The sequence below is a fragment of the Ursus maritimus genome, unplaced genomic scaffold (assembly GCF_017311325.1).
Source record: "Ursus maritimus isolate PB19 unplaced genomic scaffold, ASM1731132v1 scaffold_20, whole genome shotgun sequence".
Lineage (NCBI taxonomy): Eukaryota > Metazoa > Chordata > Mammalia > Carnivora > Ursidae > Ursus > Ursus maritimus.
Window position 1 is genome coordinate 51,982,052 of NW_024424453.1, and position 16,615 is coordinate 51,998,666.

A 16,615-nucleotide genomic window follows, 5' to 3' on the forward strand; every position below is an offset into this window, starting at 1 on the left:
GATGCATGGCGTAACTGTGCACGCAGGTACCGATAACCCACAAATGTCTAACCCCACAGAGGTCACAGTGTCTGTCAACAGATGGGAAAGTATTGCTTGTGCTTTTTTTGTCCTGATGCTAACATTTGTTATTCATGTAATAGAGTGGTAATAGTAGCTTGAAGTGTTAGGCTAAATGCCTCATGATGCTAGAAACTCAAATTGTTAATATAAAGGCAGACTCAAGACAGGCCATATGGTGTGAATGTAAATTGCTGAAGGGAAATCAGGTATTGGTGTTACAGTTTGGGTAAGTATGGGGTAGGGCTTGCCCTTATAGACTACTTTTCCAGCAGCATCTGGGATGACAGTAAGGAAACATAATTGTGGTCTTCTTGGGGCTGTGATATAGAAAAAGTATGCAAAGGCTTTGAAACCAAAAAGAACTGGATTCACATTCTGGCTTTGGCACTTATTTCGACTTTGGGCAAAAAAATTTATTTTATTTATATAATATATATATATATAAAATCTGAGCTTCAATTTTCTGATCTGTGAAATGGGGATAAGACCAGTGCAGGATATATAAGGGAGAAATTACATGTATTAATCTGTCAGAGCAAAGTTCTATGTCTTTGCAGCAGTGCCTGCTGTGTATTTGGAGCCGCACAGTTGGTGGTTGCTAGCGCCCCTTACTTATCGCCAGTTTGGGTGCGCAGTAAGATGATAATGATTTAGAACATTGTCCACGACTCAGCAGTCAGTAATGAAGCAGTTGGCTCATTTCTAACCCCATAAACCGAGAGGAAAGTTACCTGTTGTAGTTTAACTTCTTGGCCTAGTGGGGCTGTTGGCAGACAATGTTAAATATAGGAACACTTGTGTCAAGAAAGGCTTTTTCAGAATAGTCCAGCTGTCAGGTGTCTGCATAGACTGCTTGCTTGCCTGGGGTATGTTTCAAATTCTGGGTTATTTCATTACATAGAACAAATTGGATTTGTCACTGATGACCCAAGCGCGTGCTTGGCCTCAGCTCTGACAGTTGTGATTCAGGCAGTGGCGGGGGCGATCCAAGTGGGAAGAAAAGTGGTGGGCTCTTCCTGAGCCTTCCCGGGACTCTCGCATGACAGCAGTGCTTCTGCCGTGTACGTGGGGCGGTACTACTGTTGTCCCTTCCGTTTTTCAGATCAGAAATCTGAGGCACAGGACTCAAAAGCCTGACCCCGAAATCCATATTCTGCTGCACTTCATCAGTGGGCTGTCTCTATTTTGTCAGTGATTTATTTTTGTTTTTCCCATTTAGAAAGGTGTATCAGAAACCAGATTCTTAATTGTATTTAACTAAATTAACAAAAAACAGGTCCTTGGGAATCCCTTTGGAGATTAGCTATTTTGAATTAAGTGGTATTTGAGGACTGTTTTGCCACACTGCTTGGGAAACAATCACTACAGTCAATATTTAATTAAAATACCTTGTGCATACTGGTTACTTTTTCCTCCAGGGCCATTAAAATATTTTTAACTAAAAAATTTTTTTAATTTTCTTAATTAAAAAATTTCACTGTATTCTTGAATGAACAATTTTAGTTGAAATGTATTCGTTTTCTTGTTTTGGTCACCATATGAAAATGTAGTAAGGTCAGTAAGGAAAGCTTTATTTTAATACGACTGCTGTCTTCATCTTCCTTTTCCTGTTTTTTTTTTCATCGACTGGAAAAGAAAGATCAGTTCTCCTGCCTGATGTGATAAGCATGTTTTGGTGAATTGATGCACGATTAACCAGTTTCTGTTTAAACTCTCCTATGGAGATGTGTGTCCATATGGCTTTGTATTTCCTCTCATACCTAACTGCGGGTTTCCAAGCTTTACCACTCCCTTGTCTTTTATGGCCTTATCTCTGTTTATTTGAATTAGGTGCTCTCTGCTACCTCTTTCACTTGCTCTTTTTCTGTGCCATTCTTTCCCTTGCTATCCTGTCTAAAACCAGGCCCTAGAGAAACAGAAAGAATACATTGCCTGCCTTAGGAATGAGCGAGATATGCTCAGAGAGGAGCTGGCTGACCTGAAGGAGACAGTGAAGACAGGAGAGGTACGTTAGCTTTAGCCTGGAGTTTGAGTCCCTCACTGCTTTATTCTTCCTTCCTTTCATCCTGTTATCTTTCCCAGCCCGAAGACAAACCAGTGTTCATTCTTCAGTGCAGATTTGGTAGGTTTCCGTCATTTCTTCTACGGACCTATATTCCGTGTAACTAGTTCTGACCCGGTGTTACCTGTAGCAAACATATTGTCGCAGAGTCACCTCACAGAGCGTACTGCTTCCATGTGGGCCATGTTTTGTGACGGTGGGTTTTTTCCTTCTCCACAGAAACATGGCTTAGTTATAATCCCTGATGGCACTCCCAATGGTGATGTCAGTCATGAACCAGTGGTTGGAGCCATCACCGTGGTGTCTCAGGAGGCTGCCCAGGTCTTGGAGTCTGCCGGAGAAGGTCCACTAGGTAAGACACTGGCTGCTGCTCTGCTGGCTTGGATTTCCCGTCGTATTAGACTTCCGGCTTACTCATATCCCATTTTGGAAAACAAAAACAAAAGAGCTATCTGAGGTTTATCTAAATTCTTAACAGGAAAAAATCTGGGCACAGTGTCTTTAGGCATCCTTGAACTTGGGAAACCAGCATCTGGGTCATTGTAAGGCCCCGGGATGGAAGCACTGTTGGTGTATACACATTGCTTTTTACTTAAATACAAACCTTCCTGGAAGAGATAATCCAGTATGTGTATCCCAAGGAACCTGTGGGCTGGTAGGGGACTACCCAAGTATGTTTTAAGTATCTTCTTCCCAGAGAATCTGGTTTTATGCTCTGCTACTTATCCCAGGGTTTTGTAGCTTTTTGCCAGTGCATTTCTTAAGGCAAGAAACAGGTAACAAGAAGTCAGATCTTAGAGGAGTGTTCTTTGTAGAGCAGGGCTTCTGAGCCTCTTAACATCTAAGCCTCTTAAATTTAAGCCTTTGAGACTTTAATAACACCTCTCCCAGGAAACCACGCAGATGCCCATCCATTGGCTCCACTAAGAATTCTGCTCTAGAGGAAGGAAAATGGCACAGATACTCTTAACACCAGTTCACTTTTTAAAAATTTTCATATATGTGTAGGTTTCCTAGAGGAGTGGGACTTTTTCACTTAGTAAACAGATTCTCTAATGCACAGAATTGCAGAAACAGAGCACTTCGATATAGCAGAGGACGTGGGCTAGGCACAGGGAGCCGCTCTAGAGAAGGCACTGAGTGTGTGGCTGGGGCGGTGGGGGCAGCCCAAGGCTTCCCTCTGCTTGTTTGGAAGGTACTGGGGAAGCCAGCGCTTACATTTGGCCATGACCCTAGTTGGTTCTGGGAGGCGCTAGCTGGGTGTCGGCTGCTGCTTTTACTCACCTATGGTCCCCCTCAGCCCGAGGGGCTTGTTTTAATGGCATGCTTGGGAAGCAGCAGCCCTCCCCCTAGGCCAGGAGGGAGCCCTAGCAATCCTGCTGGCACGCCTCAGATTAGCCCTTGACTGCCTGCAGCTTGGCGTTGGTCCCCATTTCCCCCCAGTAGCCTGTGTGGGCCTTTGCTTCTTCAGCATTGTGTTCCCATTTTCCCTGTTTCAGCCTCCCCATCCAGGCCCCCTCGTACCCCATCTGTCTTCTCTCCCAGATATTGTTTGCTCCTGGGAGGCTTAAACCTGTGGGAGCACCCAGCATTTGAGTTGTCTGTCTACTGGTGAAAGTTTGCACATTTTTGAAATAAGGAAGTGATCTTTGTACTTTGGTTTGTCTTTCAGTGGAAAATCACTGCCCTTGGGAGCAAATGTTGTATTTAGTGCCTTGATAGCTGAAATTCGTTGTGTGGAAATATGTGTTGAATGATTTAGTACTTTTCCTAAGCACCGTTAACTTAAGCCTTCATTTCTTTTGATATTGAGAGCTGTAAGTTATCAGATAATGTTTGTTGTTTTTGAATTTCAAGAATAATTTTTAATTGTTTCGGTACTATATCATAACCAATTCAGTTTACAACCTTTTCCATTTGTTTTAGATGTCAGGCTACGGAAACTTGCTGGAGAAAAGGAAGAGCTACTATCACAGGTAAAGGCTTTCTTCTCACTGGAAGGTAATGTTAATTTAATGGACTAAATAAATCACATGCCAAAACGTTAGTGAATTAAAATGTACACACGAAAGAAATTGGCTTATTTCAAACATCAGTACTCAAGATTTGAAGGATAAGAAGATAAATTCATGTTTTGTCTCTTTGTTGTTTCCTGTTCTTTTAAAAAAATGCATCAGATGTGGAGTTTAAGGAGTTAAAATAGTTCTACGAAGCTTGTTGTGAAGACAGGAGTTCCCTGCTCTGCCACCTCACCTTTACCCCTGACCATTCCGATTGGTTTAGCAAATTCTTCCCATGTGTACTGTTCTTGTATGTTTCTATCCCACACGCTCATGTTGCTTCTTGGTGGTTCTGTTTTGGGCACTGTTGACATCCCTCTGTGGAAGATGACCATCTAGGCTTCTGTCCCAGCACACACACCTGTCCCATCAGCCCCTGTCCTAGTGAAGGCCCAGTGCACATTCTGTCCACGCGTGTCATCAGGACTCGTAGGCGCCGCTCGCCGTGGAGCCCCGCAGCACTCCAGGGCTGCCTTCCCTCTTCTTCACAGCTCCGCTCCCCCGGAGTGAACACTGTGGCTTTTCTTTTCCTCTGCTTGGTTTCCTGTGTATTTATTACCAGGGTAGCTGCTGCGTCTGCAGCATGGGTTAATCTGTTCTTAGTGTTTTCAGATGCACCAAGTATTCTTCCAGTTCCACTTGTTGGTTCTCGGAGCATCTGACCTGGCCCGCTGGGAACTTCATGCCTGTTCCCTCCGTGCCCAGCTGGGCTGCCCTTCATCGCCACCTAGGGTTTCCTCTGCCTGGGGTTCATGTTGGATTCCCTTTTTGCAATGCCTTAGGCCTTCCTCCTTTTTTATTCATTCTCTTTTGGTACATCCCCCGGCAACTTCCTGAGCAAAGGGTATATAGGCTGTAAATTTTTCTTAACTTTGGAGGCCTGAAAATGTCTTCATTTTACCCTGTTACTTAACAGTTTGGGTATAGAATTCTTGGTAATTTTCCTCCTCCTCCTCCTCCTCCTCCTCCTCCTCCCCCTCCTCCTCCTCCTTCTTCTTCTTTTTTTTTTTTTAAAGAAATTGCTCCACTGTCTTCTGGCTTCCATTATGGAAGTCAGCATATTGAGGATTTCAAGGGCGTTCTGATTTTTTCATCTTTTGTATGTGACTCCTTCCCCTCTCTGGCAGCTTATATCATACTTTCTCCTTCCTGTTTGGAAGTTTCACAGTGATGTGGTCTGGAGTTGTCTGCATGGTTTGGGCCCCTGTCAATTCTAGGAATTCCTGTCCTCCAATCCTGGGAAAATTACTTGACTGGTTTTCTCCCTTCCCATATTCTGTTCTCTCTTTTTGAAACTCCTATTCAGTCATTCGAATGTTGAATGAGATTCCACTCTTTAACAGGCTCTGTGAACAGATCAGTTAAACAATCCCTGCAGTAGTAGACCTTACCTTTCTAGTGGGAAGAGACCAGACAATAAACAATAGATGGAATGCATATGTAAGTTATATGGTATGTTCGAGGTTTGCGTGACCACACTTACTGTATGCGTTTCTCTAGCCACATTTAGTGGCCATAGGTGCAGGCGTGTGTTGGTGGAGTTGGATTTTACCTGGGAGTGTAATTGGGCAGAGGAGGTGAGGGCATGTGCAGGAGAGTAGTGATAATGACCCTGGAGATGAAGTGGGTATGAGGCTAATGGGTAATCCAGGAAGATATCAAGGCCCAGTGGAAAGAAGATGGGAAATATCAGTGGGATTGAAGGACTGGGATTTGGGTTCCCCAGGGAGCTGGAAAGACCAAGAGTAGAGGTTAGAGAGAAGATAATGGGACTGACTCATGCAGGGACTGCACTTAATCGAGTGGGAGATCCAGTATGTGACTGTGGGAGAGCAGTGAAGCCAAGAGGAGAGAGACGGCAAAGTCCTTGGAGAGGAGGTGTTCTGGAAACTGCCATCAGTTGTAGGAGAAATCCTCCATCTGTGAATCTTGAAATTGCTCAGGCTATGCTTGAGCACAGGTCGGGAACTAAATGGTGAAGAAGGAGTGGGGTAATGGCAGTGATGAGGAGTGGTCGGTATGTGGAATGGGAGGGGAGGAGGTCAGGAAGCAGGAATTTTAGGGAGCACTGAGGGAGAACAGTTGGGCAATGGCACAGAAAGCAGGTTATATGTTCTGTTTTCAGGCTCAGTGGTAGGAGGGCTCTGGGAGAAATTGCAAGAGGGTCAGAAGGCTGCAGAGGGAACAGGCTTCTCAGGGGAGAGTGGGTTTCTGCTAATGCACTAGGTAAAGGGACCACTCAGGAAAGAGACTGAGAATGAGGGGAAATGGTAATCCGGAGTTTCAGGCATTGGGAAGGGTTAGGAGGTGCAGATGGGGGAGATGGCTGTACAGAGTCCTTAGGGGAAGAGTGAGGAGGATGACTGTTCCTGAGATGGACATGATGATGGGGGATAATGAAAAACTAGTCCTGGTTCACTCAAGGCAGATGTTGAAAGGGTAGAGGTTTCTGGGAAGCATGGGTTTCCTCTCTGTGCAGAGCTCGCCCTTTCCCCATTGGGAGAGTGGCCCACTTGGTCCTGGTGTCCAGGCTTCCCCTTGACCACTGTTGATGGGGTCCCAGCTAGGGAAGCCCCCTTGTCTGAGCGTCATACTCACCCTTGGCCCTTGATAATGAAGGGCGAAGGAGGCCTGGGGAGGCTCGTTCTTGGTCCCAGAGGCAGCTCCCCCTTGTAGTTCTGAGCTGTAATGCTCCCCAGATCTCTGCTGATAAGAGTTGTAGGCATTCAGGGAAACATGGCTCTGATTTCTGAAGGAAGGGGCAGTAGACCTCTGGGATCAGCACCTTAACTTTTTTCTCTCCTGTTCATCCATCCCTTTTGATCTCTTGCTCTACTTTTAAAAGATTTTCTCAACTTTATCTTTGAATACTTCCATTGGGTTTGTGTTTCTGCAGTCATTTCCAGGATGTAGATATTTTCACTTACCTCAGAGGATATTGATAGTTTGTCACTGTTCTCTGCTGTTTCCTTCCATCTGCATAGTTTACTTCCTAACTGATGATTTTTATGTGTATTTATTTGGCCCTAAGTTTCAGGGGGTGGGGTGGGGACTAAAACGCCGATGGACTGCTCTGAGCATATGTAAGGCTGATGTGGCTGGGTGTTTTGTTGGGAAACTTTGACGTGGGTATGCTGGTCTTCACTTTAGACTAGCAGACAGTTCTGTAGGCAGACATCCCCTAGTCCTCTGTGTGTGGGGAGCAGTCCTGCTGGCAGCATTCTGGGGACTGAGGCCGGCCAGACTGGGGACCTCAGCATCAGTACATGTCTGTCACCTGATCCTGTTCTCCATGCATGCGGGGCTCCTGTCTCCGCTGGGTCCTGTCTTTTCCCACACTGAGTCCCTTTGTATTGGATTCATTTTTATTTTCTTCAGTTTGCAAATTAAAAAAAAAAAACCCAGCTTTATTAGGGGCCCACCCTATTCCAGCATGATCTCATCTCACCTTAAGTAAATGCATCTTCAGTGACTCCATTTCCAAGTAAGTTCACATCCTGAGGTACTGGGAATTAGAACTTCAACCTATGAATTTTGTAAGGACACAACTCAACCCATAACAATACTCATGAAACCATGACCACAGTCAAAATGGTGAAAATATTCATAACCCTCCAAAGTTTCGGTGTCCCTTGGTAAATCTTCCTTCCTGAGCCTCCCTCTTTCCCCGTCTCCAGGCAACAACTGATCTGCATTCTGTCACTGTGGATTAGTTGCCGTTTTGTGGAGTTTTATAGAATTGGAATTACGTAGTATGTCGTCCTCTTTTGTCTGGCGTCTTTACACAGTGTACTTATTTTGAGACTCAGCCATGTTGCACGTGTCGGTAGTGCTTTCCCCTCTCTTGCTGGGTAGTAATTCCACTGTGTAGATGTGCCACAGTTTGTTTATCCTCCTGTTGATAGACATTTGGATTATTTCCAGTTTGGAGCTATTACGAATAAGCTACTGTAAACATCCTTTATTTTGGGTAAAATAAGGTGGATCAACTGTGTAGCCAAATTAAAAAATACATTTCCAATTATTTCTGCATACAGAAGTTTTTCTAAATATTTAATCTAATATTTAAGTGTTAATATTTAATACTTAATTTAACATTTTAATTTAGTTATTAATTTTAATTGAATTCGAGTTTTAATATTTAAGTTTCCTAAATATTTAACCTAGAACATTTACCCTAATTCTAAGACAAAACACAAACATCTAACTTTGCCCGTGGAATTTTATTAAAAATGGAATGAAGGTAGTGAAGAACTCTGAAAAGATCTGCCGTTCCACCAGCCTACACAAATCATAAAATAGGTCTGCTCTGACTGGGACACCTGGTCGTGAAGCTCACTCCTTCTGATGTTGTTCCCAGTTTGTCACTAGCGCATCTGGCCGTGTGGCCCCGTGGTAGTCACTCAAGTTCTGGGTGGATGACTTGTGTGGCTGAGGACCCACGTTGTCCTGTGGATCTTGTGACGGACCTCTCTCTCCACTTCAGATCCGGAGGCTGAAGCTACAGCTGGAGGAAGAGCGGCAGAAGTGCTCCCGGAGCGAGGGCTCGGCGGCTGACGTGGCGGGGCTGCACAACGGTTCCGACCTGCAGTTCATCGAGATGCAGAGTAGGTGCCGGGGCCAGGCTAGCGCCGCTATGCCGGGAGGCTGCCCGTCTTGTCATGTGCATTTCTCTAGTGCAGCCGTGTTACAGATTGCTTAGTCCTCAGCGAGCCCAGAAGGTAGTCCTGATCCGTGGTACAGCCAGGTAGAGGCTTCTAGTAGCCTCTGCACTTCAGGGAATGGATTGAGAGAGGACTGGGTTAGTGCTCTTACCCAAATAGTATCCTCCTGGCGCTGTCCTCTTCCACACCTGGGTCAACTGTCAGATCCCATACAGCACCCTTCCTAACGGTATTTTTCTTGGGAATCTATTTGGATAGTGGAAGGATACATTTGGAACTAACTCACACTAATGCTGAATAGTTTCAGAACTTTGCGAGAAGTTTTCGTATTAACCAAATTAATCTTTATAGATGGAATTTAAAACAAGGCCACAGAATAGCCTATTCAGTTTACCTCATGGAGTTTTTCTCCCTATTTTTGACCCCATGTTGTTTTACAATGCCTGTACTCACAGTAATAATCTCCATGATGCGGGGAGGTCAGCAGCCATTTGTATATAGTTAGATAATGTATCGTTTGTGGAAAGGGAAAACCTACTTTTTTTTCAATTTGAATTGTGGCTTTTCTGATAACTTATTTTAAAATATCAGTTATTTCATGGCCTTTTCATCTATTTTTGCATTAGGCTAAAAAGAAAAGGCTTCTTGGATTAAGGCTTTTTAATACTATTAATACTGGCTTTTGAGGTTAGTGTCATGTCCTTTATTAGGTATCAGTTGGGACCCTCGTGACACTTCCTTTTGAATATTTTGTTCTAGAAATATTTTGGCGTGGGGGATAGATGAAGATGGGCATGATGAGAGGCAGGCTGACTAGCGGGGCGGCTGTGATGATCAACTGGACCAGTACAATGGCTGCCAACAGTCTTAGAGAGGGGCAGGGGGTAGATCTGAAAGAGATTGGCCTAAAGCAGCAAATTCAAAAGGAGTCACACTGAGGGAGAGGGGGCATGCCTTACGTGTGAATGCTTCTGGGGCAGGTGGGCGTACCCAGAGTGAGCTGTAGAACGAGGTGGGCCCAGTGGGATCTGATAGACTGGGCCTGGCTGGCAAAGGAAGCCCGGGGATGTAAACATGGTGTAGTCGAATGGAATTTCATGGCAAGCACAAAATGGCAAAGATGAAGGACTTACACTCTTGCAAACAGGAAGGAAAGTGAGGTTTGCCACGAGAAGGAAGTAGCACATTGTGATAGTAAGTGGCTGGGATGAGGAATTAAAAACCCAGATCCTGAAGCTTCTATTTTAGAGCCCAGCAGTAGGAATTCTTGTCTCTCACTGCCAGATGGGCCTTTGGGGCAAGAGTTTTATAGCCCCATTACTTTTCAGGTGACAGTAACTACCAGTGAGAAGAACCTCTCGCTGAAGATTATATAAGTAGTTGTAACCTCACTGATGTGGAAAAGCAGAAAGTTCTCAAGTTAGATAGCTTCGATTTGGCTTATCTCCTGTAGGCCTTATGATTCCTACCCTGTAATAATTTCAGAGTGATTTTTATTAAATTTGGTTTGCTGGAGGGAATTTTTAAACTTCTCATTTTAAATGACTTCTTAGGTCAGAAGTACAACGAATGACGTAGAAGTCTGCCCATCCCATTATCACAACAGGTTACTGAAAAGCATTTCTTTGAGCAGGTGTTTATTAAGCACATGCTCAGAGCCCTTGGTGAGATAGAGAAGTAGATTGAAGAAGGCAGAGCCAGGGCCCCTCTCCTCACATACAGGTTTAGAAGGCACGATCAGTGTTAGCAAAGAGTGCAGATAAAACGAGACAGGGAAGGTGAAGTTACAGGGAACTAAGCAGAGTCTTGACGGGGTTGCTGAGGACTTCAGTCAGAGGCAGGGAGAGCAGGGCCCTCGAGGTGTGGCAGCCGAAGAGAGCTGGGGAGGCAGGACGGTGAGGGAAACTGGAAGCTCCGGGGGAAGGTCAGCATGTAAGGTTGGTGGGGGCCACGGATGCACTGACAGGGCTCCTTGCTCCAAGGTCAGCCTTCCCCCACCATGGGGTAGAGAGTACATTTTCTTCCAACTCCCTGGTCCAAGGGATGCTGGGATTAGGATAGAGCTTCTGGCAGGAGAGCCGTTCTAGAGCCCAGGCTGTGCTGTGGCCGCCCCATGGGCGTTTGCGCTTTGTCTCCTTCCACTGTACAGTCCCCTCCTGGGCTGCAGAGGCTGTCACTGCCGGAGGTCACACCTGCTCGCTGAAAGGTGATTCACTATTCTCTTCTCTTCTAGGAGATGCCAATAGACAAATTAGTGATTACAAATTTAAGCTTTCAAAGGCAGAACAGGATATAACCACGTTGGAGCAGAATGTAAGTACTTCTTCAGTGTGCTACCAAGTGACTTACACTCCCTTCGAGACTTCTGCATCCGGGTGCCTAACTCCAGGAGCACCCAGGTTTCTTTGGGCTGCCTCTACGGTGGGGTCAAGTAGAAAGCCAGCAGAGAGAACCTGGCAGGACACTTCAGCCTTCTGTTAGCTGTAAAACGTAGAAGACCATAGCTATAATTCTGGTTTTGTCCAGGTATTTCAAGAGACTTAAGGAAGACTGTAGTTTGAAAATCCCTTATTGTCTATTCTGGAGAGTCTAAAAGCTTTTCCATTTAGTGAGTCTTGTCCTGTCATGTAACTTTGGCACTTTAACAGTATGTTCACCATAAACTTAACATGGGAAATTGGCTCTATACTGACTCTCCAGCTGTAATCCTCTCCAGGGACATTTCTCGCTCTATAAATAGCTGTCGGGTTCTGAGAGGCCGTATGACTCACCGTGAGGGGATGACTTGGGATTTGTAATGACACTGTGTTTCCATGTGGCTGCGAGAACGGGGCTCCTGGTGCCCATTAGCAGAGGCCGGCGTTCTCTTGTTGACAGATCAGCCGGCTCGAGGGCCAGGTGCTGAGGTACAAGACCGCCGCGGAGAACGCTGAGAAAGTGGAAGACGAACTGAAGGCAGAAAAGAGGAAGCTACAGCGAGAGGTACCTGCTTTTCTTGCTCACATTCCTACAAAGAAAAGATCCTTCACTCCGTAAGGAATTGGATCCTGGGTCCAGTTTTAAGGCAACAGCAGTGGAGTCTCTTACTCTTCAGTGTTGGTTTTTGACCTGCGCAGTGATGGCCATTTACTTTTAGGTTTTGGTCAGTTAGAGACTAGAGAAAGGATAGGTCTCCCTTTTGTTGTAGAGCCAGTCTGTTTCCCCACCCGTTGTCTGTCCTTTCTGGGATTGAGGCTCAGTGTCCCTGTTCGGCACCGCCAGCTGGCAGAAGAGACAAGGCCACGGGGTGCAGCGCAAGGCCGAGCTGGCAGTGCTTCCATTTCCCAGGCAGGGGCGGGGGGGGGGGCGGGACTCAAGTGGCACTGGGGTTCGTGTGTGACCATGTGAGGTGACTGGGCTCTCCCTGTCTGCAGTTACGAACAGCACTGGACAAGATTGAGGAGATGGAGATGACCAACAGCCACCTGGCCAAGCGGCTGGAGAAGATGAAGGCCAACAGGACAGCACTTCTGGCCCAGCAGTAGGAGGCCACTGTCCTGTTCGGGTGCCGCTCCTGGGGCCCCTCCCAGAGGGACTGACTTTTTGTCCATTGACACAGACCCCCTTCAGTACTGTTTGAGTTTTGTCATTAAAATAGCCACCTTTGTATTTTATAATTTATGAGAGAATGAAAGAGGTTTGAATCTTCATGAATGAACACTTTGGATTTCGTTTGTAGTTTGATTCTAGACTAAGAACTGGTCCATGCTGTTTTTATTTTTTATTTCCATAATTTTAGAATCACGTTTACTCACCATTTTTCCCCAGCTGCCTCAGTGACTGGGCACTCAGAGGCCTTGGCACGGGTTCCAGAGGACAGCGACTCTGTGAGTGCCCAATGAGATAACTTGGCTGGAGACCTCGGAAAACACAAGTGCCTTCTCCATGGTGCAATTCAGACGTCAGTCATCTCCAGCGCTCAAAAGACACTTACCCTTAATATCAGATAGCATTTATATTTTAGTGAAGAAACAAGTTCACAGGTGGGGAATATATGTTTCACTCAAATTTCTATGTTTGGAGGAAAAAGCCTTTTTTTGTAAAATATTTAAATTTATATAAGAAAATGTTAGAAAAAGATATGGGGAGTGTATATAAAACTTGCTTTATTGCATGTGGCCGGGAAAGTCCAAAGCCTCACACTCTTAAAGTAAGAGTAGGGCCCTTTGTCTTCAACATCAACTGTGCTGTATCTCATGTAAAGTATCTCATCTGCTGCTGATTCTGGAAGAAACCTCAGACGAGCCCGGTGGGGGGGGCAGGCAGGGGGGAGGCCGGCCTGAAGACTCTATTAAACGCACCCTCTTGCTGACCACAGCTGGCTACTGACACATTCATTTTTGTTGGAGGAGCCTTTAAAACACCTCAAGGCAGCCATACCCACCCCTCTTATCTTGCCCCCTCTTCTTTTCTCTCCTCCACAAGGAGAAGGATCTGGAATATACAGCTTTTTAAGAAGTTCAGTTTCATCTTTAAAGGCACCCGGTTCAAGGGGCTTTTATCATCGAGTATGGCCACTCTTCAGGATTTGTGATTCTCTTTTGCCCTCAGAATCAAGGTGGTTTTATGGAGATGGCGGCTGTATCTTCAGAACAAATGCTGTGGGAAGTCTAATGAATTAAAGGCACGTGAGAGAAACTGAAAGTTTAGACGTTAAACTAGATACTAAAGCTAACTTGAATGTGAAGAAAATCTCTACGAATTACCCCCTTCTTCAGAGCAATGAGCTTATTTTTAAAATATGGAAACCACTGTCCTGGATGGAGGGGATTTCCTATAAATTCTCTCTAGTCATAGCAGTAATCACCCGTGCGGGCGCTGCGGGAGAGGGCTGAGGCGGCGAGGGCCTGGAGCCCCACAGCTGGGCTGCTCAGCCTGTGCCCCGCTGGGCTCACCGAGCCCCACTGCTGAGCCGCCCTGTTGACTTTTTGGAAGTTCTATGTGGTAGAACCGGACCTCACCCCTTTTGCGGAACAACAAATTTGTCTCTTCTGTTGTCCCATTCTCTTCCAAAGGGAATGGCTTCATGTCTTCATTAGGTAAAGTTCCCTGTTCTTTCCCATGGAACGTTCTTCACTGAGTCTTGTAATCTGGATTTTACCTCAGTACTGTAGGCGTTCTTCCTCCCCGTGCTCACTGCACATTTCTGTTAAGGCAGCTTATTATATTGGCATGTACAGCTTAAGTTTGTGTTTTTATGTCATCCTTCAGACAAGAATAACTAGAATTTTATCTTAAGCTGGTAGGATTCAGATCCATTAACAAAGGGGGCTCACTTAAAGTGCACACCAGTTACAGACTCCATCAGGACTGCTGCCTTCTCTCAAGTTTTTTTTTCATTACAAATTAATTAGCTTTGGTTACGTACAGTAACAGATTATCAGTTCAGCTTTCTCCATACTCAGTGTCACCAGAGCCTCTTACATGTTTGAGACCTCTTTCCAAGGCACGTGAACCAACGTAATCCGTATCAGCTGATATTAGAAATTTACCAGAATACACAAAGAATCAAACCAGAGCAAGATTTATAAAATCTTCAAGGCCTTCTTAGAATTCTTACCAGATGCCCAGACGGCTTTCAAACCAGTTTTGGATTCTTCAACCCAATCAGGTATACTGTAGGTGAAAATGGACCTAGAAAACCTTTCAAGTATAGTGAAATTAAATAAGAAATCATGTTAGGACACATCTGACAATTTATTTCTGGTTGATCCACCAAGCGTGAAAGAGTGCTACTAGTTAGAGGGCAAACGGGAGTCTTCATCCATAAGACCTACCCTTGTCAGGACACCGTCCAAGAACCGCACCACTCAGTCTGCAAGTGAGCGTGGTTAACACCGCTCGAAGACTTTGTACAGATCGGGCAGGTTAGCAAGCTGTAGGATATTTCCATCTTCTGTGAAATGTTTGGGAGGCAGAAGATGTGAGCGGAAGGCTTTATAGACGATGTGTTCCACAGTCCACTTCCAGGGCTTTGCAGAGGAGCCAGACACTTCACTCTGGAAGAGACGTGTTAGAGGTCACAATCCTCCCTGTTTGCCCCGCTCACATCCCAGCATCTGTGGTTTCCTGGCTGACTGTACTGGGCCTGGAAGTCTTGCTGGTTAAAATGGGCTGTTTTACCTCATGCTGGTGAAACATCCTCTCTGGTCAGCCTCTCAGGGATCCTACAGCCCTGAATGTGCGAGAGGAGACAAGGGGAAAAGAAGGCAGAGACTTTCTCCCATGGAAACTTTGTTTCCATTTGGGAGGAACAGTTGATTGTAGCAGGATCTAACATAATGTCTGATCCTGACTACAATGTTCAGCCGGCAAGGCATGCACCCAGGCCCTTTTTGTTTACAGCTGATCTGTAAGAAGAGCTAGGGATTGGACGTCAGTACTGCCCCGTGTGCCTGGCAGAGCAGTGGTCAGATGTAAAATAAGCCGAAGCTAAAGGAGCGTGGGGAGACTGGGGCAGAACCTGAAGACTAGGGCTGCACACTTGAGGGCGAACGATGGGAGACGAGGGCTCACTAGCCCTGGATCGTCCAGCTCAGCCTCCCAGCTCACTGTGATGGCTTGTGTTTCCACATTTGACAGGTACCGAGATCATTCTAGAGGGACCTTCCAAACCAGCAGAAGGAAGAAAATTCATGAATAAAAGCAGACCATTATGTTTAAACCTTATGTGCAGTGAAATCCTAGGAATTCAGAGGCGGCAAGTTTCATTTCCTAAAGGTTGTGTGAGGGCCCATCCCTGTCCCAGGAGCTAATGTGCGTCACCACAGTACCTGCTGGCCTGAGAGGGTTGACTCCTCAGATATATACTGCTTCCGAATGGAGTAAAATATAGCACATTCTTTACTGAGGCTTTCAAAACATTCCTTCTCCTCATCCCAGTTCACCTGGTCCAAAGAGAGAATTCAATACCTCAACATAGGTACTTGCTTTAGTAAACACATTTCATTTCCAAGTGGAGATCACAGACTACTTAAAGCTTTTTACATGTAACATTTTAGGCATTAAATCTGGAAATGAACTGCTGAATACTGCTGGGGTAGGTGGGGTAAGGGGGGACCTTCAGCTGTTTTATCCTTTATATCATTCCACGTGAAGGTGTGGTCCCGTGCCCTCTCCCTCCAGCCCACACGCAGGTACCCACATACTTAGGAATGGCTTGACCACTTGCCTCTGTGGCTAGTCGAAGAATGAAGATAGGCAGACCCTCCAAAGGGGGCACATAGTTGTCGATCAGCAGGGGTAATCCAATCAGGTTCCCCTCCTGCTTGAGGAGAAAAGGCCACGACAAGGAGACAAAAATTAAATTGTTAGAATTTAATCAAGTTCCACTTCCCCAGTGCTCCTTCCAGGTCTTGTTCGCATGCCCGCACCTTGGGTGACCAGGTGCTTGACTGGGCTGGGCACCGGGGGCAGGAAAGCAAAGCGCTTAAAAAGAGCTTTTTGTATTGACATGAAGCAGAACAACTTCTTTCAGTATGCTCGCCAACTAAAGAACACATCGAAATGGAAAGCCCCAAAGGTTAAGGGATAAGAGGAAGAAACAAGAAAGCAAGTGGCCTGGCATCATCTCATTCGCTGCGGCCTGTAGGGACTCTGGGATTCAGCTCTCCCTTGTCGGGATCCTTCACCCCGGGAACAGGAATGGGCATGAACGGATGACAAAATGGTTGTGTAACCTAGACATGCAAATAGGGAGTGAAGATGTGAATGGATGTCACATGCTG

At 45.7% G+C, this 16,615-nt stretch overlaps 2 protein-coding genes and 1 long non-coding RNA gene across 12 annotated transcripts in view; 1 reads left to right on the forward strand and 2 right to left on the reverse strand.

Moving 5' to 3' along the window:
* Window positions 1–13,203, forward strand: part of LRRFIP2 (LRR binding FLII interacting protein 2) — a 105,014-nt gene extending 91,811 nt beyond the window's left edge. For 8 of the 9 annotated variants that reach the window (XM_040636975.1, XM_040636978.1, XM_040636976.1 and 5 more), the window contains 6 exons: window positions 2,345–2,477; window positions 4,052–4,101; window positions 8,672–8,792; window positions 11,083–11,162; window positions 11,727–11,831; window positions 12,263–13,203. In XM_040636975.1, coding sequence (XP_040492909.1) covers window positions 2,345–2,477; window positions 4,052–4,101; window positions 8,672–8,792; window positions 11,083–11,162; window positions 11,727–11,831; window positions 12,263–12,373 — 600 coding nt within the window. In that variant the 3' untranslated portion in view covers window positions 12,374–13,203. Of the gene's footprint in view, window positions 1–1,966; window positions 2,069–2,344; window positions 2,478–4,051; window positions 4,102–8,671; window positions 8,793–11,082; window positions 11,163–11,726; window positions 11,832–12,262 lie in introns of all 9 variants that reach the window. The other variant, XM_040636982.1, reaches the window with a different exon arrangement.
* Window positions 10,470–11,762, reverse strand: LOC103680805. Its single transcript, XR_573165.2, has 3 exons — window positions 11,621–11,762; window positions 11,199–11,330; window positions 10,470–11,078 (listed from the first exon to the last, which is right to left on the reverse strand). It is a non-coding gene; the product is annotated as an uncharacterized LOC103680805 (long non-coding RNA).
* Window positions 13,204–14,566: 1,363 nt separating the features above from the next.
* MLH1 (mutL homolog 1) overlaps window positions 14,567–16,615 on the reverse strand; it is a 42,860-nt gene continuing 40,811 nt past the window's right edge. Inside the window, exons 17-20 of one of the 2 annotated variants that reach the window (XM_040636974.1) lie at window positions 16,060–16,152; window positions 15,662–15,775; window positions 15,012–15,063; window positions 14,748–14,887 (exon numbers count right to left, since the gene is read on the reverse strand). In XM_040636974.1, coding sequence (XP_040492908.1) covers window positions 15,013–15,063; window positions 15,662–15,775; window positions 16,060–16,152 — 258 coding nt within the window. In that variant the 3' untranslated portion in view covers window positions 14,748–14,887; window position 15,012. Of the gene's footprint in view, window positions 14,888–15,011; window positions 15,064–15,661; window positions 15,776–16,059; window positions 16,153–16,615 lie in introns of both variants that reach the window. The other variant, XM_008710344.2, reaches the window with a different exon arrangement.